The following is a 21,041-nucleotide window of genomic DNA, read 5'->3' as shown; positions in this document are numbered from 1 at the left end:
AGTCTCTCACGGTCAAAACTAAAATGGCGGACAAACAACATGGATAAGTTTTGCAATTTTTACCGCTTGTGTATATTTTTGAACGCGACAACAAAACATTGCTGCAAATGTATACATAGCCAACGACTTTAAGGGGAAACCGTGTGCGTTTTGCCAAATAGCTTGGACTAGTTAGTCACCTCAACATGAAGTAAGTTTCTACGCACGTGATATAAGCTTAACTTAACTTAGAATAGAGAAAGTTTATTCGTCCTGTTTATCAACAAAGTATCAATTTATTTAAACGGTAAAATATATTTCTATAAGGGAAGTAACCTTTTGTGAACCCAGTGCCCCGTTCCTTTCCCCAGTAAGTATATAACTTACCAGTTATATATGCATAAAGTAATTTTTCCTGTCTAATGTGCTATACCTTAAAAATTTGAGATACTAGTATCACACAAAGCAACTTCATCAGCATTGGCTAATTGGGCTATTTCAATTTTGATAACCCGATAAAAAAATTACACTTCCTCTTATGGTATTGGGGTACCCTGGGTCTTTGCGGCGACAACGATTTGAGGGAAGCGAAAGAGTCACTGCGAAGCTCGGAGCCTCTGGTACCCAGGTTAGGTATTGGGGCTGCAACCTCTTGAATATAACTATGCTGGCATTGAAGATCATGTCAAAGGCTATTTAAATCAGTGAAAAAAATTGGTGTCACCACACATATTTTCGAGATAATTAGCGTTTATTTTAGCAAAAACTGCTGACTCAGCATTATTTCATAAAAAAAAACATGTATATCAGCTAAGTAAATAAGGCTCAAATTACAAGTAGTGGACATTGTAAAAATAGTCCTAATAAGCAACAACATTAAAAAATAGGCCCGTAAAACATGCATGTAGCTTTTGCAGGCAAGTATTTACAACTGTAATGTTATTATCATATATTTCTAGGTTATTTCTTTTTATAATCATACTATAAAAAGTATTGATGAACAGTATAAAACTCCAATGCATTAAAAAAAGAAAAAAAAGAAAGAAAAAAAAGAAAATATTCAGTGGGGAGGATTCAAGCCCACGCCCTTAAGCAAACTACGGATTCAGATACTATGACCTTAACCACTTAGCAATTAGGATACTAAAACTAATCTTATTATTGCTTGTATTGAACTGTTCTAAAGGACACATCGAATTCCAGTTACTTTTCTCTTTCACAAAGATAAAATACCTGCTACAATTGATCACATTACTGTTGTACTGTTGCATAATAATCTAAAAAAGTGCAAAATCATCGTTCGATAAGTAAATTTGCGAGGGGATGTTTTGTACGAAATAACTTAATATGTTTGAACCTACAGAGACCTCAATAAAGCTTTGCAACTTGACTTAATGTCAAAAGGAATCGGATACAGGCGAAAGAACTTGAGCTTAAATACCAAATGAGAGCGTGTTTACATGGGCTTGTGTGTTAAATCAATAACCTGCGTAAAGTTTGAACGATCATAACTTGGAATGTGAATGCATTCTATTTTATCAAACCAAGCTGCCGTAGAAGTGGATATGTAAGAATTGTTTAACAAAACCCAAAAGCTTTTGATTATTTAGATATTTTTTCTTTATGAAATAATAACAGGTCCCCAAGTCCAGAGCATACGCGTGAGGCAGTTGCGTGATCCGGGATTCCCGCGGGTTTGAGCTTGCATGCGCAAAACGATCTGTGCAGTAGCAATAGGTGCTATCCTCAAGCAATTCCGCAACTTACAGAATGAGCATTCTCTCGGGCAAAACTCTCTAGAAACTAAAAAAGAAACTATCGTACTTAAATAACAAAGTGACTTAAATTCGTCAGTTTTAACAGCTATCCCTCAGGGTCTAAAATCTATAGACCACACCCATTTGTTATCTCTAAGGGATCAAAATCTATGTTGGTTCATTTGGATATACCTTAGGGTTTTTTTATATAATAAATTTTATTACATATATATGTTTACAATTTACAAGACAATATATTATGAGACACATGTTACAGTTTATACACAAAAGGCGCTTTCCCGCTTATAATATCATTTTATATGATATCATTTTTTATGATTTATCTTTTCTTTACAAGTATACATGTATACATTTACTTTAACAGCTCATTTTTGTTTTGTTTTTTACTTGTTCTAATTTTCATTTCCATTTTTTTTCTTATTAATGAAGGCCATCTTAAGCCACGATCCACGACTCAGCATTCCACCTTCTCTCAGCTTTTTGTTTATGTAGCGTATTCAATTTTACCTTTTTATCGTAAAATAGTGAGAAAGCTCTGAAAAGAAAAATGCGTTTCCTGAATGAAATAGGCATAAACATGGTATTTAGCAATGATTAAAGCGAAATTCAATATTTCATTATTTGGGGTTGTTTTATTATCCCCATACAAGACCACCCCAAATGTCAGGCGAATGTATTGCAAGGTGCATTTTGCCCGTCAAATCTCAAAACGGTTCCAAAATAGAGAAACATGTGGGCATTCAAACAATTAGATGCTCAAGTGTGTGGATATTATTACACTTTGGGCATTTTGGGCATCTGTTGCTTTAATTTTAACTTTATGTAGAAAGGCGTTGGTTACTAAATATTGTGATTTATCTTAAATTGAAACATTCGTATTTTTGCTTCCTGAAAGGGCGGGCATATAATCGCCTTTTATTCTATTTACTTTTATCTTGTTTTCTGCAGTCTTAGCTAAAATTCATGCTCTCAACAAAACGTGTTCATTTCATGAGGGAGTCTCTCAGGATCCCAATGGGACAAGGTTATTATTGCGTCTGCACAGCAATTTGACGAAAGCTCGTCTAAACGCCTTCATCCTCAGCACGTAAATACAAGGATTGATGAGAGAGTTTAAGTAGCGCACTACATTGAGCACTATGTCAAGCGCTAGTACGGATAGCAAGCTCTCCGTTTTCTCGGCTGTTCTTCTGTAGACAATCCACATCATATCGGGTGCCCAGGTGGCAAGAGACAGGACAGTCACGATAAACAACGTCTTCGCAAGCTGTCTTTCACGCTTCTGGGCCAACGTCGAGTGACCTTGGAACTGTGCGTTTTGATGCTTTACAGTGACGAAGATTAAAATGTACGAAATAGAGATAACGAGAATGCCTACCGCAACACCTGCCATTGCAATTGAAAAGTAGACCGAAGTAAATTCGGTCAGAATGATGGTTAAAGCAACTGAAAAAGCCCATTTTAGAGCAATGACAAAGAAGTATGGATGGTTATCCAGATTGCGATGTCGAATTGGCCACACCGTTGCATGCATCCGTTCCATGGAAATAGTTGTTAGACCGGCGAAAGATGCGGTCGCAGTAAAATTGTCGAACGTTGTCGTCGAATTCGGCGACATTAAATGTCTCATTAAGCTGCTAGGGTTTTTAAAGTGTGTTAGCTCAGAACCGTACATTAAAGACGTGACACCGACAAGCATATCCGCGAAGCAAAGGTTTAAAGGGAGAAAAAGGCTCCGTTTACGCAAATTTCTGTGTACAAGGAAGGTCAAAATAGTTAACGCGTTGAGGAAAATAAGTGTAACTCCCATAGAACAAAAGGCGAAGGTCCCGGCCATGACTGGGAAAGATGTGGTTGTGGAAGTGTTGCCATCCATAGTCCGCCAAATACCAAGAAATTATGAAGTATAAGGTAAAGCAAACTTCACATGCAAGGAGTGTAAGCAGGATGCGTCGCATGGGCCTTTTTATATGCTATTACTTCAGGCCCGTAGCCAGGGGGGAGCGGAAGAACCTCCCCACGCGACTTCAATGTCCCGCCCTGATGAAGGAGAATTGAGTACCACTGCGAGCTAAGGCGAGCAACCTAAGAGAAAATGGTCCGCTAAATGGTCAAACGAACCCCCCCCCCCCCCCCTAGCTACGGGCCTGTACTTAGATCTCTATCAATTTGTTTAACCGCTGATAGTGAAAAAAAAAACAACACCATATCGCAATGAAATCAGTTTTCGTCGTGGTTGATATTAAACTATTAAACTATTTTTATTAAAAAAAATTCTGCCAGTAAACTCATCATAAAGTCTAACAATGCTGGAGGAAAACTTCAGAGCTCAAAGGAGAAAAGCGCATCTTCTAGGGATGCGCTAGAATTGAGTGCTAAAACGACAGCTGTAACATGTACGACGTCATTGTCAATGGGTACTGCCGATTGCGAGGTCGTGCTGTTTGCTCACAAGATCTGTATAGTGTTGCAAAAAGTCTTGCAAAAACTTGAGATCGACGCCATTAAAATCAAACAAACTCAAACTAATGAAAATAATTACATGATGTGCTTGAATTTTCTTCTAAATACCCGAAAAAATAGCTAAACCTGTGGATTTTGCCCAAAACAGATAAGCTATACCAGATAACTTTGTTTTTTATCCAGATCGTGTAGAAATATTTTTTTAAAGTGTAATTTTTTTTTTGTGATTTTCATGATTTGTGATTCCTGCGGTTTTTCATACAAGCCTTGCCTACATGTGGAAATTCGATGCGGTTTTTTGGTTTGTTTTAGTGCTCCGATTTTTTTTAGACTTTTAGTATGTTATAAATTAATACAAACACGTTTAAAAACCTTGTGTTGCAATTAGTCCGATCTTAAACCGTAGATTGATTGGACTATATAGCCATATTGAATTCTAATGTTACAAGCTCACGAGTTTCCGAGACAGCCAACTCGACAAGAATCTCTATAATAGAGAATACAGAAACTTAAATAATTTTTTTTCTACCGCTGGGTACAGTTCTACGTTTCGGCAATGTTGCCTTTATCTGGAATTATAACCAATGATAGAAAGAAAGACCATGACCTGTGGTGTAAGGCATTCGCAATTTGTCTATAGTCTACCTTGATTGCATTAGTTGAAGTATATTCGTGTATAATGGGTACATCATTTGTATTAATAACTTTTAATTAAAACATTCCGTCAAGGCATTGGCTAGCGATGAACAAAGCAGTATTTTAGAGACAAACACATCAGATACAATATCAGAAATGATATGGGAACACTCATTTGATCCGATTTACGCAGCGTAATACCAGATACACCCTTAGATCCCACGGCGTATATAACATTAAGCCAAATAACACGACCCGATTTTCATCTTTTGTCACAAACCATTATGCTATAGACATTTTGTAACGTGGAATTTCTGTACTTTATTTCTTTATTCATTATTGTAATTATTGTATTGCTGACTGCAACTATAATTTAGAAGTTAGTTCTACAAGAGTTGCAATTAAACTGATCTATCGATCTATAACACTACCCTCCCCCCCCTCTCACTAAAACTGTCGTCCCTGACAGTCACAGCGTTAAACTAAATAAACAAGTCGTCAATGGCTGTCTTGTACACAAACCGAAAGGTCGGAGACATATCACTTTTGGAAATACAGCTCATCTACGAAAGATCAGAGGCACATCTCGTCTGGAAATACAGCTCATCTACGGAAGATCAGAGGCACATCTCGTCTGGAAATACAGCTCATCTACGAAAGATCAGAGGCACATCTCCTCTGGAATACAGCTCATCTACGAAAGATCAGAGGCACATCTCGTCTGGAAATACAGCTCATCTACGAAAGATCAGAGGTACATCTCGTCTGGAATACTGCTCATCTACGAAAGATCAGAGGCACATCGTGTCTGAAATACAGCTCATCTACGAAAGATCAGAGGCACATCTCGTCTGGAAATACACCTCATCTACGAAAGATCAGAGGCACATCTCGTCTGGAAATACATCTCATCTACGAAAGATCAGAGGCACATCTTGTCTGAAATACAGCTCATCTACGGAAGATCAGAGGTACATCTCGTCTGGAATACAGCTCATCTACAAAAGATCAGAGGCACATCTCGTCTGGAATACTGCTCATCTACGAAAGATCAGAGGCACATCTCGTCTGGAAATACTGCTCATCTACGAAAGATCAGAGGCACATCTCGTCTGAAAATACAGCTCATCTACGAAAGATCAGAGGCACATCTCGTCTGGAAATACAGCTCACCTTCTTAGCTACCATGGATGAAATATTGTGGAGGCCATCGCTGTCGTCTAGACCTCCTAGGACCTTCCTCACGATAGTCATCATCTTGTGTGATGCCTGGACCTTCCTCACAGAATTCATAATTATTTTTTGGCTCATCATCAGCAACTAAACCACTCGCATCCGCAATCTTTTCAAACTCATCAGACTGCATACCGTGAACAAGTTCTTCTGCCGTCTGGTTGCGAGGTGGACTTTGGGCGACACTCTCTTCCTCAACACTACACTGTTCAGGCACTTCATTTATTGGTGTCAGCCAGTTGGTCATTTGTGCAGATACCTTGGGTTTCATAGAGAATATCGTTAATCTTGCCCGTCCCTAGTTACGGCCCAGCGAGACATCAGTTTTGAGACATCCCCTTCTCCCTCTGATGTACAAGTACAACATCCCCACAGTTAAACTTGGACCGCGTGCCACCTGAGAAATATCTTGTCTTTATTCTGTCGCTTGAGACTTTCAGATTAGCACGGGCGAAGGCATTATTGAGTTCCATCTTTTCTTGTAGAGTCATTGCTTTTGGTTCTTGCTAATCCGACTCTTCTCTTGTTTCTAGCTTTACAGCATTCACATAGGGCTTACATACGGCGATAGGCACGCCTTTCCTTAGTTTTTCTCTTCTTGCAGACAGAATCAGCAACTCGAACATGGACGTGTTCTTCCTTCCTCACTAATGACCTTCCAACAATAGTGCCGCCATTTCCATATTGTAATGTCTCTTCTGCAGGTGCAACAGGTTTCCTAGGGGTTTTTTTTTACCAATCACTCTTCCTTCCTCAATTCTCTCAGAGAATGATCTGATCTTGATTGAAAGTTACAATACAACGAGGTACCATTGCCATTGGCTCATGTCGATCTTAGCAAGTAGTCTCCCAAAATAACTGGAACAGCCATCGAAACTCCAAACTTCATGCCAAGTGATTGCTTCTCCGATCTTAATAGTCAGTTCAGCCTTACCAAGAACATTTATTAGACTTCCATTCAGAACTCTTAGGGTCTCCTGTGTTTGCGAATATTCCACGTCGCTTATTTCTAGTTTCCTTGAGAGCTGACCAGCGTCACATCCACTCCCGTATCCAGGAGAAACTCACATGGGCATACCCTCTAAAAATCAGTGTACTTGACTTGAAATTACACGAAGAATCGGGGCATCTACGTCAACTTTGGTTGAATTTATCCCTGTAAAACCGAACAGTGGCCAGTTTTCCAGAACCTCAGATTGTGGGACATTCTGGGTCGATACATGTAGATAGGATGAAACTGGTGGACACATTGTAAAGAGCTGCGGAACCTGATACGAGGGGTCAATTTCTGACAGCTGTGGGACCTGGGACGAGGGGGGAACTGCTGACGGCAGTGGGATCTGGCTCGAGGGTTGAACTGCCGACGGTGATGGGACCTGGGACGAGGGGTGAACTGCTGACAGTGATAGGACCTGGCATGAGGGGTGAACTTCTGACAGTGATGGGACCCGGGACGAGAGGTGAACTGCTGTAGGTGATGGGACCTGGGACGAGGGGTGAACTGGTGACAGTGATAGGACCTGGCACTAGGGGTGAACTGCTGACGGTGATGGGACCTGGGACGAGGGGTGAACTGCTGACAGTGATGGGACCTGGGACAAGGGGTGAACTGCTGACAGTGATGGGACCTGGGACAAGGGGTGAACTGCTGACAGTGATGGGACCTGGGACGAGGGGTGAACTGCTGACGGTGATGGGACCTGGGACAAGGGGTGAACTGCTGGCGGTGATGGGACCTGGCACGAGGGGTGAACTGCTGGCGGTGATGGGACCTGGGACGAGGGGTAAACTGCTGACGTTGATGGGACCTGAGACGAGGGGTGAACTGCTGACAGTGATAGGACCTGGTACGAGGGGTGAACTGCTGGCGGTGATGGGACCTGGGACGAGGGGTGAACTGCTGACGGTGATGGGACCTGGGACGAGGGGTGAACTGCCGACGGTGATGGGACCTGAGACGAGGGGTGAACTGCTGACGGTGATGGGACCTGAGACGAGGGGTGAACTGCTGACAGTGATGGGACCCGGGATGAGGGGTAAACTGCTGACAGTGATGGGACCTGGTACGAGGGGTGAACTGCTGGCGGTGATGGGACCTGGGACAAGGGATTAACTGCTGTAGGTGATGGGACCTGGGACAAGGGGTGAATTGCTGGCGGTGATGGGACCTGGCACGAGGGGTGAACTGCTGGCGGTGATGGGACCTGGGACAAGGGGTGAACTGCTGACAGTGATGGGACCTGGGACAAGGGGTGAACTGCTGGCGGTGATGGGACCTGGGACAAGGGGTGAACTGCTGACGGCGGTTGGACCTGGCACAAGGGGTGAACTGCTGACTGGCTCTGCTTTTTGGCAGTGCCTGAATCTATATATTATTGTTCATAAACTTCCTCCGTTGCTTCTCTTTCTTCTGCTTTAGATCTTGTTACAGGCATTTCTAAGCTGAATTAATTTATAACTAAGATTTATTATTTAGGCTCTGTCTACTATTTAATTTTATAATTTAGATGTTTGCTGCTTTAAAACATATTTGTTATACTTATTTGTTATACTAAGTTTATAATTTTTTAGTTTAAACTTTGCTCTGCTACCAAATGTCACGTTTGTAGTGCGCACTCGAGACAAGCTCGAGTGTTGTCTGATTTTATTGAAAATAACCACCATTCTTTATACTACACAGGTGCTGTCTTTGCCACCTTGGTCCATGCTTTACAATTCGCTAACAATTACTATTTCAGTCAGCTGTTAAAACTGACAGCTTAAATGTTATGTAAATTAAAAATTGCAAAATTTAAAATAACTATATTCATTAAAATCATCATGTTTTCTATTTGTCTGTAGCTCAAATATCTATATAACTGTTTTTCGATATTTTTCTGTAGCCCAAAGATCTAAATTAGTGATTTTCAATGTTCGTCTGCAGGCTTAACATAGATGGCTTGCTTGTGTACTTCCCGTATGACTACATCTACCCAGAGCAGTACTCCTACATGCTGGAGCTCAAACGCACCCTGGATGCCAAGGTACATTGCTAGGAATGTTATCTTCTTTAATGTTCAACCACAAGTGATCCAAGATTTCTATTAGGAATGGGAAGGGAGGGTAAGAACTCTAGGACTGCGAAAATTGAGAAAAACCCATTGCCTTCTGGAATGTTGATTATTATGCATTAATTAATTATTGATCAATTAACCTAGAATTAGAACAATTTACATTATCTAGCTCATAGGAATAAAATGCCAAGTAGTCATTTGACAGCTTAACTTATCACTGTGTTTTTGCATTCCCCATGCCATATCCTTGCTACACACATTATAGTTATTAGGTTGAACTGAACAATTTTTGCGGAAAAATCTTTAGACTCACATAGTTTATCATCTAAAATAGAACTTACCCATCATTATTTGACAAATCATCAAATCTAGGGACATTGTCTTCTTGAGATGCCGTCTGGAACTGGAAAAACTGTCTCTCTCCTCTCACTTATTGTGGCCTACCTCAAAGTAAGCATCTTCATCTTCTTCTTTTTTTATATGTGTTATGCTTCTTAAGGAATGGGAGGGGGGAGGGATTATTTGTAAATTTTAGCCCTCGAGGGGAGGGGCTTGATATAGAGGTAGAATTAAATTAGATGGGATAGCTTCTTGGTATTTAAAATTCAGATTAACATATATTAGTATGCAATCTCCAAGGTAATGTATGAATCTAAAATAATTGTTTAAGATTAGAAATGAATTCATACCTGCCCATATGGGGGCACTGATTTTGAGAGCTGCAACTTATGTCGGTACTCAAACAAGCATTTTTTCATCTCTGTATAACTTATTATATGTGGTTATTTATGTTTCAGATCAAACCTTTAGAATTGACAAAGTTGATCTACTGCTCTAGAACAGTTCCAGAGATAGAAAAGGTAAAACACGTGGGTGTTGTACCCATGAAAGATATGGGTATTGGAGATATCTCAATCTCCTTGTAAACTGTTTCGGTCCCACCCCTACTATTCACAAAATTGTATATATTTTATGCACATTTACTTCAGAATGATGCACGTCAGGCATGAGTTGGGAATTTACCATTGCTATTCCAAGTACCCTCCCTTGGAATGGGGGTAATGTTTTTTTGTCTGTTGTTTTTTTTTGTTATTTTGATTATGATTTTTTAATCAAAGGTTATGGAAGAGCTGAAGAAATTAACAGAATACTACGAAAGTGAGACTGGAGAGAAACCCAACATCCTTGCGTTAGCCCTTAGTTCCAGGAAGAACCTGTGCATACATCCAGAGGTGTGTCTTAATTAAGGGGTGGTATGGAGGCATAGCCAAGGGTGTGTCCTTTATTAAGGAATAGCCGGGGATGTGTCCTAATTAAGGGGTGGTGTGGAGCATAGCCAAGGGTGTGTCCTTTATTAAGGAATAGCCGAGGATGTGTCCTAATTAAGGGGTGGTGTGGGGCATAGCCAAGGGTGTGTCCTTTATTAAGGAATTGGGGAATAGCCAAGGGTGTGTCCTAATTAAGGGGTGGTATGGAGGCATAGCCAAGGGTGTCCTTTATTAAGGAATAGCCGAGGATGTGTCCTAATTAAGGGGTGGTGTGGTGCATAGCCAAGGGTGTGTCCTTTATTAAGGAATTGAGGAATAGCCGAGGATGTGTCCTAATTAAGGGGTGGTATGGAGGCATAGCCAAGGGTGTGTCCTCTATTAAGGAATAGGGAAATAGCCGAGGGTGTTTCCTAATTAAGGGGTGGTATGGAGGTATAGCCAAGGGTGTGTCCTTTATTAAGGAATAGCCGAGGATGTGTCCTAATTAAGGGGTGGTGTGGTGCATAGCCAAGGGTGTGTCCTTTATTAAGGAATAGCCGAGGATGTGTCCTAATTAAGGGGTGGTATTGAGGTATATCCAAGGGTGTGTCCTTTATTAAGGAATAGCCGAGGATGTGTCCTAATTAAGAGGTGGTTCGGGGCATAGCCAAGGGTGTGCCCTTTATCAAGGAATTGGGGAATAGCCGAGTGTGTGTCCTTTATTAAGGAATCAGAGAAAAGCCGAAGGTGTGGCCTAATTAAGAGGGGTGTTGTGTATAGCCATGGGTGTATCCTTCATTAAGGGATAGGGGCATAGCCAAGGATTAGGCCTTTATGGAGGGTGGTATATAGGGGCATGGCCGAGGGGGGTCCTTTTGTTAAGGAAAAGTGGTATAGTCAAACATGTTATTTTTGCTAAGAGGGCTATAGGGGCATAGCCAAGGTTGTTGCTTTTCCTGCTGCGGTTGTTGCTGTTGATTTTAATCATTTTTCTTAACACACTTCAAGGTTGCTGGAGAGAGAGAAGGGAAAAAGGTTGATGGGAAATGTCTTTCCATGACAGCGTCATTTGTCCGACTCAAACACAAGGAAGACTCCAGTGTCCCTGTGTGCAACTTTTATGAGGTGAGTATGACGGTATAACCAATAGTCTCAGAGCTTAGTGTCTTATTGTTTACCATGGCCCACAAGGGTCAAAAGAAAAACATTGCTCACACCAAATGCAAATCTCCCTCTGCTAAGGCAAAACATTCACAGCAAAAGCAAATTAGTCACACCAAAAACAAGTTGTTCCCAACAAAAAACAATAACGATTTATCAAGAATTTCATTTCACCAATCTGAATTGTTTCAGGATTTTGACTCTCTGGGTAGAGATGAAAAGATGCCTCCAGGAAGCTACAACTTGGTGAGAAGCATTATCTCAGAAATATACAATAGAACTCATCTATATCCTTGTTTTACCTTCTAAAGGTAACAAGTGTATTAAAGCGAGAATAATACATCAGTGTGTCTCAATACGGATTTTTTTAGTGTTCAAATCAATGTCAAACGATTGAGCACAGCCAATGTTCTAATAAACACCACGATATTTGCCATCTCATGATCAAAATGATTGCTTACATGCCGCGGGAAACTAGGGAAAATTTGTGTTCTACAAAAGAAACAACAAGAAATTACGTAATGCATAAGAAAGCGCATGCAATTAGTGTTTGCAGTGAGCAGATAAGTGAAAATAGAAAACTTTGGCTTCAAAACCCTACTATCTTCGTTACTTTTAGTGTCCTAGTAAGGATGGAATACATTTACTAGAACCAAATTTTGCGAAGGTGGATCAAGATTTTTTGTTCCTTTCACTTTAAGTTAACCTGCAAGGATTGTATGAATGACAAAAAACCTGTTATATCCTTGACTTAATATAGCAACCAATCAGAAAACGAAATAACGCAAAAATGCTGTAGAAACATGAATAATTGGTCTTGACACTTTTTCCTGGTAATGCAGGATGACCTGAGACAGTTTGGCCGGAAGAAAGGATGGTGTCCATACTTTATGGCAAGAAGAGCTGTGAGTACCATTTAAGGGAGCTCCAAGCAGTTCACATTTGAGTATTATTGCGACTGGCAAAAGTACTTGAAGTAGCTGCCAATCTGGTATGCAAACAGTATAACGATTTTCTGTTTGCAGATTTATCATGCGAACGTAATAGTGTACAGCTACCACTACATGTTAGACCCTAAGATAGCAGATCTGGTCTCCAAGGAACTGGACAAAAAAGCAGTGGTGGTATTTGATGAGGCCCACAACATAGGTAAACACCTTATGCTGAGTAAAGAACATTTATTTTCATAAAGAAACCTTGATGCATTATTAGACCCTTTGCAAACTTGGCCCTAGCGTATGGTATTTTTATTCGACATCTTTTTAAATTGTATTCCCAAGGGCTATCACATTCCTTAGATTTCATTCCGCTCCAGAAACATGCTTATTTATATTGCCTTTCCAAATTCCACGCTTGCTAGGAATTTAACAATTCAGATTTCTACAGTTTTGTACTCAGTGGTACTCGAACATTTTGCAGCTAATTACACATGGTGTTTGTTCTTCATGGTAGATAAGTTTGTATTGACTTGATGAGCGTGCTGATTGTGCTGCTAATCACACATGCTGTTTGTTCTTCTCGGCAGATAATGTTTGTATTGACTCCATGAGCGTGACCATCTCTAGACGTACCCTGGATAGAAGTCATGCTAATGTTGAGTCCCTCGCATCAGTCATTGACAGGTGTGCAGTTGATAGATAGATGTTGCTGATTGACCAATGTTGATGATTGACATCTGTTGATGGTTGACAGATGTTGATGATTGACCAATATGGATGATTGACTTCTGTTGATGATTGACAGATATGTTGATAATTGATCGATGTTGATAATCTACAGATGTTGCCGATCAGATGTTGCTGATTGACCGATGTTGATGATTGACAGATATGTTGATGGTTGACCGATGTTGATAATTTACAGATGTTGCCGATCAGATTTTGCTGATTGACAGATGTTGATGATTGACAGCTGTTGATTATTGGCAAATGTTGATGATTGACAGATATGTTGATGGTTGACCGATGTTGATAATTCACAGATGTTGCCGATCAGATGTTGCTGATTGGCAGATGTTGATGATTGACAGCTGTTGATTATTGGCAGATGTTGATGATTGACAGATATGTTATGATTGACCGATGTTGATAATTTACAGATGTTGCCGATCAGATGTTGCTAGTTGACAGATGTGATTGATTGATGAATGCGGTTTATTGGCATATTCTTAATACTGCTAGATGTGATGATTGGCAGATCTACTTGACAAATGGATTGATAGATTTATTAGAACATTTTCCCAATTATATTTTTATTTCTTTCCTTGACAGAATCAAGGCGACAGATGCCCAGAAATTGAGAGAAGAATATAACAGACTTGTAGAAGGTCAGTGAGCTTAGCCACAAAGATTAAGTGTCAGACAATACTTGTTTGAGAATGAGTGTTATAAAAATAGCAGAGAAGGCATTGGGTCAGTAAGAAGGACAAAAACTTACCTTTAAATAGTAGCAGCCTTTGACCAAATGATAGTTATGATGACAAATTTTAATCTGAAGCTAAGGGCCGTCCAAGCCTTTGCCCCCCAAAGTCAAAACACTAGTTTTACTGTCTACGCCAGGTTTACGTCAGGCAAGCGAAGCAAGAGACACAGATATCGTCCTCTCAAATCCAGGCAAGCATTTCTGACTCATTTATCTCCCATTTCGTGCTGCACAAAATACTCAGGCTTACCTTTTTCCCTTCATTGTTTCACGCCATAACAGTCCTCCCAGATGAAGTGCTACAAGGTAAGAGAATGATAGCTTTGCTATTATTTGTACTTCTGCCTGAGCTTCACCTTTAAGAAGAATGCCTCACAATTTTTTTTCTAATTTTGTGCAGAGTCTGTCCCAGGAAATATTCGGAAAGCTGAGCATTTTGTTGGTTTCATGAGAAGGTTTATAGAGTATTTAAAGGTACAAACCCAAGTGTATATAAGTTACAGTTGCATTTCCCTAACTACCCTCATGTGCAAGGCTCCTAGACTTTTAGCTGTTGCCGATCCAGTCTGCATTAACCAGGCTCTTGCAAACAATTGTAGTTTAATTCCCTGCTGTTTGTTCATTTGTTCAGACGCGTTTGCGGATTCAACACGTGGTTCAGGAAAGCCCAATGTCATTCTTGCAACACATCTATCAGCAAGTCTGCATTGAGCGCAAGCCTCTTAGGTTAGACCTTGGATTTGTGGGTTCCATTAGTAATTGATCGGTAATATTGTCCACGTGTTTAATTGCCCATCGTCACGTGTATCTTCCTTTGTCAATTACCACGTGTTATCCACGTGCCTTTGGTCATGCGTGTTTTGCCAAATGTCGCATTTTTCGTGCCCTTCGTAATCTCGCTAAATGTCACACGTACTGTTTGTTTTGGCCAAATGTCACATGTATGCCCTTGCGTGACAGATTCAAGTGAATCTTGCTTAAGGCCACGTGTATCCTGCCCTTGGTCACATGTATTGTATCTTGACAAATGTAATGTGTTCGATCAGATGTGTCTTGTCAAACTCACATACCTTTTTTGCCAAATATCGCATGTTTCTCTTGGTGCCTTTCAAAGAAAGGTCTTATAATTCTTGTCTTTCAGGTTCTGTGCTGAGCGCCTCAGCTCGCTGCTCCGCACTCTAGAGATCCCTGAAATGCAGGACTACGGTCCTTTGGTGCTGATCGCGAACTTTGCCACGCTAGTCAGCACCTATAATAAAGGTATAGTCCTACACTGTCTAGACCGCCTAACACGGTATGCTTAGCTAAACAAAGCATTAGAAGTATTCTGCTAGGGTATCAGCTTTGCTTTACACATCAGTATTAACAACAATAGAAACCACCAATATTTATTAAGTATCAAATTATTGTCCGAACATATATGATTTTATTTTATGACATGTTTTTGTTACTGTTTCAGGGTTCAATATCATAATTGAGCCATTTGATGACAGGACGCCCACTATTCCTAACCCCATCCTGCACTTCAGGTATGCCACGCCCTAAAATTGGTGCTGTCATGTGTACTAGTGCATGTTATTAAAGGTAGTCGAGGTGACTAGTTGATAAATCGTAATTTGTCTCAGATATATGGTAAATTTCTTTATTAACCCAAACACTTTATGTTGGGTGACACGAAGCTGCCTTGTTTCAGGTCCAGAGGCATCTAGCTTTTCGCTGAAAGACCCAATGACAATGTGAAGTGGTGGTGTTTTTATTATTTTTTTAGTGCGCCAATGATGTTGTTTAAGTGGGAATGCACTTCCAAGAAAATGTTGTATTGCGTTTTCCATTCTTTCTGCGATTCTAACACCATTATTATCTTGGCGTTTTGTTAAAAAAACGCATTATAAAATGTTCTGTATCTTTGCATAAGACACTTTTTCTTGCTAAAGTACAAGAGGGCACTCTAAACACCCTAGCTCTGTGGAAGGGGTACCTAGATCCGCTACTGCTGTAGGGCGTTTTAGAATTTTACAGGAATAACAGTGATTGGGGTACAAAATTTGTCCCAAATTTATACCATAACAGCTTTTGTTGTTTTCCCTGTCTAGTTGTATGGATGCGTCTATCGCGGTGAAACCTGTTTTCGACAGATTCCAGTCTGTCGTAATCACTTCAGGGGTGAGTTTCAACGAGTGCAATCATTTTTTGCAGAATCGAACTTGCGTGACGCCATTTTTATGAGGTTATGAACCTATTTAAATGGGATACTTAGGAACAGCATTTTTTTCGAAAACAAAACGGGAACAACACAAAATTGTCATACAACTCGAGTTTAGTCTACCAAAAATAGTATAGTAGCAGATAAAAGAAACTTCAATTACACTATTTCTTTAAAACGAACATGTATATGTCCATTAATGATCAACCATGTGATAAATATTTCCCTTTCTTTTAGACACTTTCTCCAATTGACATGTATCCAAAGATTCTAGACTTCCGTCCGGTCACTATGGCAACCTTTACTATGACACTGGCCCGGACGTGCCTTTGTCCGATGGTAAGCTTATCATTTTTTTGTTAGTATTTAAACTTAGTATGAACTGTTGTTTAACAGTATTAAAAAGTTTATTTCCGTGTCCAGATTGTAAGCCGAGGAAGTGACCAGGTTGCAATGACGACGAAGTTTGAGATGAGGGAGGATTTGGGTGAGCTACTCTCTTATTCTTTTGATATTTTGTAAGTTTGAAAATATGGCAGATGATAGACTTTTATTAACAACTTTTTCAAGGTCACTTGGTTTCCCCGTTTTGTGTTTGACAGCCTTGGAATTTGAACCCAGTCACGAATGTTTCGATTGACTTTGTTTATTTTGGTGACATGCAGCCGTCATACGTAACTATGGCAACCTATTGACGGAGATGTCGGCCGTGGTGCCTGATGGGATTGTTTGTTTTTTCACGAGTTATTTGTACATGGTATGTGATTGATATGTTATATGTAACTATGGATACCTATTGCCGAAAACTGAAGTTTATCTTATTTGCATCAGTTGTAATTGTGACTTGTTATATTATTGTGATATTTTCTTCCTATTTACTTCCCAGGAATCCGTGGTCTCTCTCTGGCATGACCAGGTAAAAGAAATGTTTTTTTTTGCGTCAATTTCTCATATTCTTTATAACTGTACCATCCCGTTTTATTTGCCTTGTACAGATAGATTTGTCTTGACGTACCTCACTAAATTTTCGATTTACTGCGGAAAGTTGAAAATATAAAAAGGTCGAGAATTTTTTAGTTTCAATGGCTTTAATAAAACTAAAGTGCAAGTTATCATGTCACACAGCATAGTTCGGCCGGATAACAAGCGCAAACGTTTAGGGCTATCTATAGACAATGAATCCAATTTGTGATGGAATTAAACCGCAAAACGTATTCCCACATATCGCCGTTTCAATTCGTGTTCTGTCGTCTTAAAAGCCGCCATTCTTATCAAAAACTCGTACTTGATTTGTGGAGGGCATCAAAAGTATGCGAATACATTAAGACTGTACATGCTTTTGGTTCCAGCGCTATAAATGCCCCTCACTCTGTGTTAATTGTTTGGCCTTGGCGATAACATTCCTGCTCACAATTGATGTCGTTCCTTTCAGGGTATCATCAGTAACATCCAAAAGAATAAGCTTCTCTTTATCGAGACAACAGACGCCGCTGAGACGAGCCTCGCCCTCCATAACTACCAAAAGGTAAGGCAACTGGTTTTGGAGAAACACTCAGCCGCCATTTTGTCATCCCTGCAAAACTGAAAGTGCGAGAAAGGATCCATTTCCATCGGTTGATTTGGGAAAGCCAATGCGATATTTTCGATTGAATTTGTTAAATGAAGTATAAATGCTTGTTTTTAGATTATCATTTCGAGATTTCTTGATATTTTTTCTCTTCAAAGACTGATTTAAAACAATAAGAAACGTTTCGCTGTTCTTCTTGAAAGTGCGATTCAAGGCGATCCAAAGCTTCCAAAATCTTTTATCCGAATATCAGCAATGTGACTAACGATCTATTTGCCAAAAAAGTCGGATACTTAATCAACTACATCTGATTGAAAGAATCTCAGTTACTGGCTCGAATTACGCGATTGAGAGTTATGCTTTGTAGCATATTTTATACTATGCGGGAGGGTAAAATAGCGGCGTTGATAGGCCTCCTTTAACTCGTATTGTTGCTCCTTCCTCAGGCTTGTGAGAACGGTCGCGGTGCGATCCTTTTATCTGTCGCCAGGGGCAAAGTCTCCGAGGGAATCGACTTCGGTAAAAGCATGTTTGGAAATTAATAAATGCAAATTCTTGACTCTGTTTTTTGAGTATGTTTAGCGAGTCACATTGTTTTATGTAGATCACCATTACGGAAGGGCTGTAATCATGTTTGGAATCCCTTATGTGTACACACAAAGCAGAATACTTAAGGTAACTAACTTAATGTACTCATTGGCGTATTATGGCCTGACAATTTATTGTACAATTCAAGAAAAAATAATTTCATAGGGGAGGGGGAGTTGGATATAACCAGGTATATATGTCATGAGTGGACTGGGACGAGTACATAGGGACGAGGCTCTCGAGTAAAAAGCAAACAAAAAAATTGCGGCAAAAGTGCGAAAGTTTAAGCTCTGAAAGAACCCCCCCCCCCATCAATAGTAAATCCACCACTCTAATGCCCTCCCCCCCCAAAAAAAACCAAATTTTAGCTACTGGTATTTTGACCCATACCGTGAATATTTAAGGCTGTAACGGTCCCTATATACTGCTTTCGCTCTCGTAATATAGTGTAATATAACGTAACAGTATGTCTTATATTTCGTATCACTGGTTGTCTGCAGGCCCGACTGGAGTACCTTAGAGAGCAGTTCAACATCCGCGAAAACGACTTCCTGACGTTTGATGCCATGAGGCATGCAGCACAGGTATACCAAATCAAAACGTCTTAAGCCAAAACAACCCTTCCCCCTCCCTTCTCCTCTCTAACCCCTGAATTTTAAAAAAAGGACATATGGAAAATTTGATTTAGGTTCAGAGACAACTCGGGCTTATCACGAATGTATCAGTCGTTAGGGTTCAGAGACGAGAAATAAAGTTGGACAACAACTTTCGCTTAATCTAGAAGCACAGCAATGTCGGCCATCTTGAATTTGGTTGCCATTTTTGGGTTGGTGGTACAAAGCAGTTTAGTATAGGTTAAAATTGCCGATAACATTCTTTGTGTTCATTGTGGTTTGCTTTCGTGACCAAAATCCCACGGGATTTCAATGCTCACTGACTACTTTTATTTGCCCTATTCCTTGTCATCGCTAAATGTTCCATGTTTGTTTTTAGTGTGTTGGACGGGCTATCCGGGGCAAGACAGACTATGGTATCATGGTATTCGCTGACAAGGTCAGTTGCTAACATTGTGGAAGTTCCACAATGTTTGCCGAAGCCTGCTTTGATAACGCGGCTAGTCGACCGCCATCTTGGTTTTGAGGCTTTCCGTGGTCCATGGGCAAGCAAGATAGCAAAATAGAAAGAATAAAATAATAGAAAAAGAGAGGGCCTCTAATCAAGGTACACGCCACTAGTGGTGTTTTAAGGCGATGCTTCGGCCGCCATTTTGTTTTGTACTGTTCGCGCGAGAGCAAGAGAAGAGAAGAAGAGATGTTTGGCCCCGTTTCCTCTACTCCTGCTCCCCAGGTTTCGCGTGTATGAATAAATCATGATAGAGTTATTTATTGCGCACAAACCACCGAAGAAACGCCTGTGAGAAGCCCACCAAGATAAAGAAAATCAGAGAAAGGGCTTTTCGAGTTTGTTTAGATCTGATAAGCTTCCTGCGTTTGGGCTTCAAAGGACGTGGGTGACTGAGGCCTCTCCATCCTGCGTAATGTTTTGTCATTTTCCACAGGAATCCCGCAGTGAAAATGTTTTCTTTCTTCGCTTCTATTTGGATTTAGATGCCTGCGCATCACCAGCACATGTCTTTTGACTTCTTTTTTCTAAATTTTCTGTCGTCTTTTAGCGCTTCTCCAAGGTCGACAAACGAGGAAAGTTACCCAAGTGGATACAGGTTTGTTTCCAACTTTCCTTGACTTGATCTTACACGGCTTATTTTACGAAAACCTCTCATTAATAAGATATAGTACTCATTGTATGTGTATAACTTTGCTCTGTTAGGAATACCTTAAGGAGTCTCTGTGTAACCTGTCTACCGATGAAAGTGTACAGATAACCAAGAGATTCCTGAGACAGATGGCGCAACCATTTGAACGGGTGAGTCCTATATGCAGAGTTCGATTCGGATGCATTTTAAAAGGCATATATTGACTAATATAGGAAACGAAGATAGAAAATAAGGCGTAGACGAAGCGGAGACGTGTAAATGTACTGCGCAAATGAGACGCAAGCGAGCTGAAAGAAAAGGAATGGGAGGAAGTCTTACTAGCCATGTGATGCAAAGAAATCCTTCCAGAAATTTATTGAGGCTAACATTTTGTAAGCAAATATGTTTTATGGTTACACCTTAGCTTCAAGTTCCACTTGTATTTGTAGGAGGATCAACTTGGCCTGTCGCTTTTGACATTCGAGCAAGTGCAGTCGGAAGAGTTTCAGAAGAGGATCATTCAATCCGCCATGGCCTAAATTATCCGTACCTACTGTGACTAGACCAAGGGGAATTTAAGCTCACAGCTCGTAGTTTTTGAGATTTCTATGAAAATAGAACAATGAAAATACACAAAACTCACTCATTCTTATGATATTTCACAGAGGTAATTAAATCACTTCTAACTTCTAACCCGAACTGTGACCTTAAAACTCAGTTTCTTGTTGAAGAAAACTTCGGAACTAGAAGTAAGAACAGTGGTAGATGGACATTGCATTTCCAAGTAAACAAAGGATATATTTTCGGAGGATCCAAGAATGAGACAATAATAAACGAGTTTATAAATGTTGTAATGTTATGTGGGCTGTGTGTGCATCAGATGCATTTGTTGCAGTTATCGAAACTTGCGAGAATTTCTTTCTTGTTCCGTCACAGGTAACCCAAGCACTCGGTTTGTA

At 40.2% G+C, this 21,041-nt stretch overlaps 2 protein-coding genes and 1 long non-coding RNA gene across 3 annotated transcripts; 1 reads left to right on the top strand and 2 right to left on the bottom strand.

Moving 5' to 3' along the window:
* The first annotated feature begins 13 nt into the window (after positions 1 to 13).
* Positions 14 to 20,932, top strand: LOC5518880 (general transcription and DNA repair factor IIH helicase subunit XPD). The gene is made up of 30 exons (XM_001638767.3): positions 14 to 190; positions 9,013 to 9,112; positions 9,515 to 9,592; positions 9,940 to 10,002; positions 10,261 to 10,374; positions 11,398 to 11,514; positions 11,743 to 11,796; positions 12,393 to 12,455; positions 12,576 to 12,699; positions 13,076 to 13,172; positions 13,821 to 13,876; positions 14,109 to 14,162; positions 14,254 to 14,277; positions 14,372 to 14,445; positions 14,603 to 14,697; positions 15,113 to 15,231; positions 15,431 to 15,500; positions 16,065 to 16,134; positions 16,412 to 16,513; positions 16,598 to 16,661; positions 16,840 to 16,931; positions 17,061 to 17,090; positions 17,607 to 17,699; positions 18,188 to 18,260; positions 18,346 to 18,416; positions 18,830 to 18,913; positions 19,323 to 19,382; positions 20,002 to 20,049; positions 20,157 to 20,252; positions 20,532 to 20,932. The coding sequence occupies exons 1-30, from the start codon at positions 186 to 188 to the stop codon at positions 20,619 to 20,621; spliced, it is 2,280 nt and encodes a 759-aa protein (XP_001638817.3). The 5' UTR covers positions 14 to 185; the 3' UTR covers positions 20,622 to 20,932.
* On the bottom strand, positions 1,601 to 4,000 carry LOC116602329 (sphingosine 1-phosphate receptor 3-like). The gene has a single exon (XM_032363746.2). The coding sequence runs from the start codon at positions 3,631 to 3,633 to the stop codon at positions 2,761 to 2,763; it is 873 nt and encodes a 290-aa protein (XP_032219637.2). The 5' UTR covers positions 3,634 to 4,000; the 3' UTR covers positions 1,601 to 2,760.
* Positions 12,709 to 14,607, bottom strand: LOC116602335. Its single transcript, XR_007312202.1, has 2 exons — positions 14,222 to 14,607; positions 12,709 to 13,225 (listed from the first exon to the last, which is right to left on the bottom strand). It is a non-coding gene; the product is annotated as an uncharacterized LOC116602335 (long non-coding RNA).
* Positions 20,933 to 21,041: the final 109 nt, after the last annotated feature.

This window comes from Nematostella vectensis, chromosome 7 (assembly GCF_932526225.1).
Source record: "Nematostella vectensis chromosome 7, jaNemVect1.1, whole genome shotgun sequence".
Lineage (NCBI taxonomy): Eukaryota > Metazoa > Cnidaria > Anthozoa > Actiniaria > Edwardsiidae > Nematostella > Nematostella vectensis.
The sequence above is the reverse complement of the archived record's forward strand: the minus strand, read 5'-3'. Positions and strand labels throughout refer to the sequence as shown.